Source organism: Babylonia areolata, chromosome 7 (genome assembly GCF_041734735.1).
Source record: "Babylonia areolata isolate BAREFJ2019XMU chromosome 7, ASM4173473v1, whole genome shotgun sequence".
Classification (NCBI taxonomy): domain Eukaryota; kingdom Metazoa; phylum Mollusca; class Gastropoda; order Neogastropoda; family Buccinidae; genus Babylonia; species Babylonia areolata.
Window position 1 is genome coordinate 27324199 of NC_134882.1, and position 5000 is coordinate 27329198.

The 5000-nt window shown below is 44.6% G+C and overlaps 1 protein-coding gene across 1 annotated transcript in view; it reads left to right on the top strand.

The window, feature by feature from the left end:
- The window catches only part of LOC143283813 (vascular endothelial growth factor receptor 1-like), a 130417-nt gene that overhangs the window by 64537 nt on the left and 60880 nt on the right, over nt 1–5000 (top strand). The window contains exon 2 of the mRNA XM_076590186.1: nt 2056–2282. Coding sequence (XP_076446301.1) covers nt 2056–2282 — 227 coding nt within the window. The remainder of the gene's footprint in view (nt 1–2055; nt 2283–5000) is intronic.

Genomic DNA, 5000 nt, shown 5'->3' on the forward strand with positions numbered 1-5000 from the left:
TTTGTTTGTTTCCTACGCATAATATATATATATATATATATATATATATATGTGTGTGTGTGTGTGTGTGTGTGTGTGTGTAGACACACGTGCGCACACACACATGCACATACACACACACATACAAATACACACACACACACACACACAAATACACACACACACACACACACACACACACACACTGCTTTTCACCGCCTTATTTTCGTCTTCCTTCGCTTCCTCCTCTCATCCTCCTCACCTTCTTCCCACTCGGGTCTTCAACAGAATGATGTGTAACAATTAGTTCCCTCCTCGTTAACTAAGGGGTTTGGGGTGGGGGGAGGAGGGGGGGAGGTAGATGAAGGTGTCGGGGATGGGAGTCGTTCACCCACCGGTCAGGGTGACATGACGCTGACGTGTCACACACACACACGCGCGCGCGCGCGCACACACACGCACGCACACACACACACACACACACGCACGCACGTGTTTGTACGAGTCGGCTTTTTCTGCAAGCACTTTAAATGCCACGTCGTTCAATGGGATTAAAAAAAACCCAACTTGTTTGATGTGGTATTTATCGCTGTGTTTTTTGTTTGATATGATGTAATGATGATAATAGTGATGTTGATGCTGATAATTATGGTGATAATGTTAATGATAATTATGATGATGATGATTGTTGTTCCTTGATAAAGATGGTGAATTTCCAGTCTTCTTTTTTTCTTTTTCTCCTCTTTCTGAGACAGTACAGTCGTTTTGATTTTGATCGTTGTTGTTGTCGTCATCGTCACCATCGTTGTTATTTTCATCACTTCTACAGCCAGTCACAACTACGCTACAATTTTACGCGCTACGTTTTATGGAAAATAAACTTCTCAGTGGCCGGTAATTGTCAGTGACCTGTATTATTTATTAAACATAATATTGTATTTGCTCTTCAGTGGTTGTGGCTTGTGTGTCAGTGAGCATATTATGGTGCAGCTACAACTACAACAACAACAACTACTACTACTACTACTACTACTATTACCACCACCATCGCCGTCACCACCACCACGACTACTACCACAACTATTGCTACTGCTACTGCTACTATTACTGCTGCTGCTTCTACTAGCACCATCACCACAACTATCACCACAACAACTGCTACTCCTACTACTACTGTAATTGCTCCTACTGTTATTGCTGCTGCTACTACTACTACTACTACTACTACTTTTACTGCTACTATTACCACCATCACCACTACCACGACTACTACCACAACTACCACTACAGCAACTATTACTGCTACTGCTTTACTATTGTTATTGCAACAACTGTTAATGCTGCTGCTACTGCTACTACTATTACCACCACCACAACTACCACAACAGCTACTATTACTGCTACTGTTACTGCTAATACTGTCATTGCTGCTGCTTCTACTACCGCCACCACTACTCCAACCACTAAAACAACTATTACTCCTACGCTGTTATTGCTGCTGCTACTACTACTACTACTATTACCACCACCACAACTACCACAACAACTACTATTACTGCTACTGCTGTACTATTGTTACTGCTATTACTATTATTGCTGCTGTTGCTTTTACTACGACTACCACCACTAAAGCAACTATTGTTGCTACCACCACCACCACCACAACAAGTACAACTGTTACTGCTACTGCTACTATACTACTACTGCTGCTACTACTACCACCACCGCCGCCACCACGAAAACAACTATTTCTGCAACTGCTACTACTAGTGTTACTGCTACTACTAGTGTTACTGCTGCTGCTGCTACTACTGCTACTACTACTTCTTCGACGACGAAGACGCAGACGACAAGACGTGTTTATTTCAGGAAACCCCGTGGGGTTACGCATTTCATGCAAATATTAAGGTATTGTGCCTTTTTTTTTTTTTTTTTTTTTTTTTTAAACATGGCCACACCAACTGTCTGGTCAAGACGTCCACATTTTTGTCGACTTAAGGAATGTGAAAAAGCTGTATCCCTGACGGGCACAGTGACGAGAGTTGACGGTGTGTGTGTGTGTGCGTGCACGTGCAGCAGCGGGTGAGGGCAGTGGAGGTGATGTTGGAGGTGCTGGAGAGGGGGCGGACAGCGGCGGCGGCGGCAGCTACCCGGCGGAGGAGGAGCTGATGTCGGGCCTGCCTCCCCCGGAGATCATGGCCCAGGGCGACGTGGTGCTGCGGCCCGGGGACAACGCCACCCTGGACTGCATCGGCAACGTCCCCGTGCGCTGGTCCTGGGACATCAAGGCCCACAGCCTGCAGGTCAGTTGTGTTTTGAAACTGGTGTTGTGCTGTGACTTTGTTGCTCTCTCCACCGGCCCCTGCCCTCCCACAAAACCCTGCAAACACACACGCACACACACATACACACACACATATATACACGCAAGCACACATGCGCGTACACACGCACGCATGCACACATATGCCTGTACGCGCACGGACACACAAGCACGCGTTTTCACGCGTGCACGCACACACACACACACACACACACACACACACACACACACACACATACGCGTACGGGCATGCATACGCAACCACGCGCTTTCACGCGCGCGTACACGTTCACGCACACGCATACACGCACAAATACAGCTCCACACTGTACTTGACACGTCCAAGTAACTTTAGCACACACACACACACACACACACACACACACACACACACACCACCACCACCACCACCACCACAACAACAACACAACAACAACATACACACGCACATCCGAACTGATCCACAGGCTCACTGTTTGACAGTCAGTCGTGTCCGACAATGGCCAGTCCGAACTACCTAGGCTATAATTTGATTATAGTGGAGAGCGTCTTGACCAGCATCCCCATGTAACATCCCCACTCTCTCGGCCAAGAGGGGTTTAGGACAATAGGCACTGAGATGGGGGATGGTGGAGGTGGTAGGGAGGGAGAAACCCACCAAAACGAACAGTCCCCGAGTGTGTGACTTGTGTGCAGCTTGAGGTATTGAGTGTTCGTGGATTGCGTTGTACGTGCCGGCTACCTGCATAGTGTCCAGCTCGTGCCCACACGTTGCACACAGACACATGCGCGCGCGCGCGCGCGTACACACACACACACATGCGCGCACACACAGAGCTTTAATGTACCACATAAAAATAAAAATAAAATGAATAAATAAATTATATATATATATATATATATATATATATATATATCCGCTGGACTGAAAAAGGTGTCAGGTGTGTCTGCAAGTGCCCAAAATTCTGTCACACACACACACACACACACACACACACACACCTCGAGGTCATTTTGCCAGTTTGAATTTTAAAATCCATCCATGCTGCCGCAACCGGGTCTCGACATTTTTGTGACGAACATAAGGACAAAATTTAATCTTTACCGCTGCGATAATTTTCCACAACGTGTCAGTGTTTATCGAGGAAAAGTAATGCAATAGCAAACTAAAGTATCAAAACTCGTGAAAAGTTTATTCCTTTGAACCGACGGACAGAAAACCGTGCGGGCACTTTGGTGAAACGGGGGTTCATGGCCACTATACCAATGGGTACTCAAGACAAGAAAGAGCAATTTACTGTGCAGTGTTCCTTTTTTTTGTTGTTGTTGTTGGTTTTTTTGTTGTTGTGTTTTTTTTTTGTTCGCACTCACGACAATCGTCAGTTTTCTTTCGTGTTCGGTGTGGACACGCCCAAAGTCAGAAACGTTGTCGAACAGGGACCAGTCATGGACTACGAATGTCCGTGGGCCCAGTTGAGACATGTTGCACAACCAGCCTCTCACTGTCAGGCAGTGAGTGCGCGTGCGTGATGAGCAAAATGGCCACCACGGTGTGACGAACACGAACACACACACACACACACACACGCACATGGATGGCGAGAAGAAATGCCTTGATCTCTTGGTCACATCCGTTGCCGTCAGCCCACACGGAAACCAATGGCTGAGTCAGCGAAGTGGGAAATGCTGTACACACAACCCGGTGTGTCAATGACTGGACTGAAGGTCTGAGGTGATTTCCAGATCCAGTATCGAAAACTAGGGAACCTATAGATTTAAATGAAGGCATTTGAAAAAAAGAAATGAAACGAATAATTAATTTTGCTGCTGAATCAGTATCAAAACTGAGAACAAACCCCCAAAAGGGTAGAGTGGAAAACCACAGAAAATGGGTCACGACATAATTAGATTCCTTTTGGTTATGTACAAAAATCTCTGTTAAAACATGCCCCAGAATTCAGGATGATAACAGTATTAACTGAAAAAAACCCCACCATCATTCTTATAACATGGAGCAATAAGAGGCTGTCTATTACTCTGTTGGGATGCAAAATCAGGTTAGCACCGTTGAGTCATTTACGAACATTTGTGTGTGTGTGTGTGTGTTTCAAGTTGAGTGTTACAAACTGTTTTTTCAATTGCCTGAACAAACTCAAAATTAACAGAATCTTCACAATGATGAAGGCGGTAGTCAAGGGAAAGAAGAAGAAGAGTATTTTTAAATGGGATGGGGGTAAGAATTATATATATATAAAAAAGAAGAAGAAGAAGAAAAGGCAGGTAAATAATTAGAAACCAGAACCTAAATAATCAGAAACCAGAACCTATATAAAGTCAAGATTTGTGTGAATTTGATATGGAAAATAAAATATAAAATCTGAAATTGGCTGAAACATCAGAATGTTGTTGTGGATAAATTGACAAAACTGAACAATCTAAAGTATTGTGAAGACATCCGAACCCAGCTGAGTAAAGATATTAAAAGAAAACAGTACAGGATAGGCATTCTGTGTGATTTTTTTTTGCTTTTTTTTTTGCTTTTTTTTTTCATTTGTTTGTCTTACAGTATGGATGAATCAAAGAATAACTCAAGAGGAGTGAATGAATGGGTGGCTTGCAGTGTAGTATGCCGAAAGATTTTCTTGGGGGGGGGTGGGGGGGGGGGGTAATGTGGAGATTGCAGCAGTTTGACAGGCAG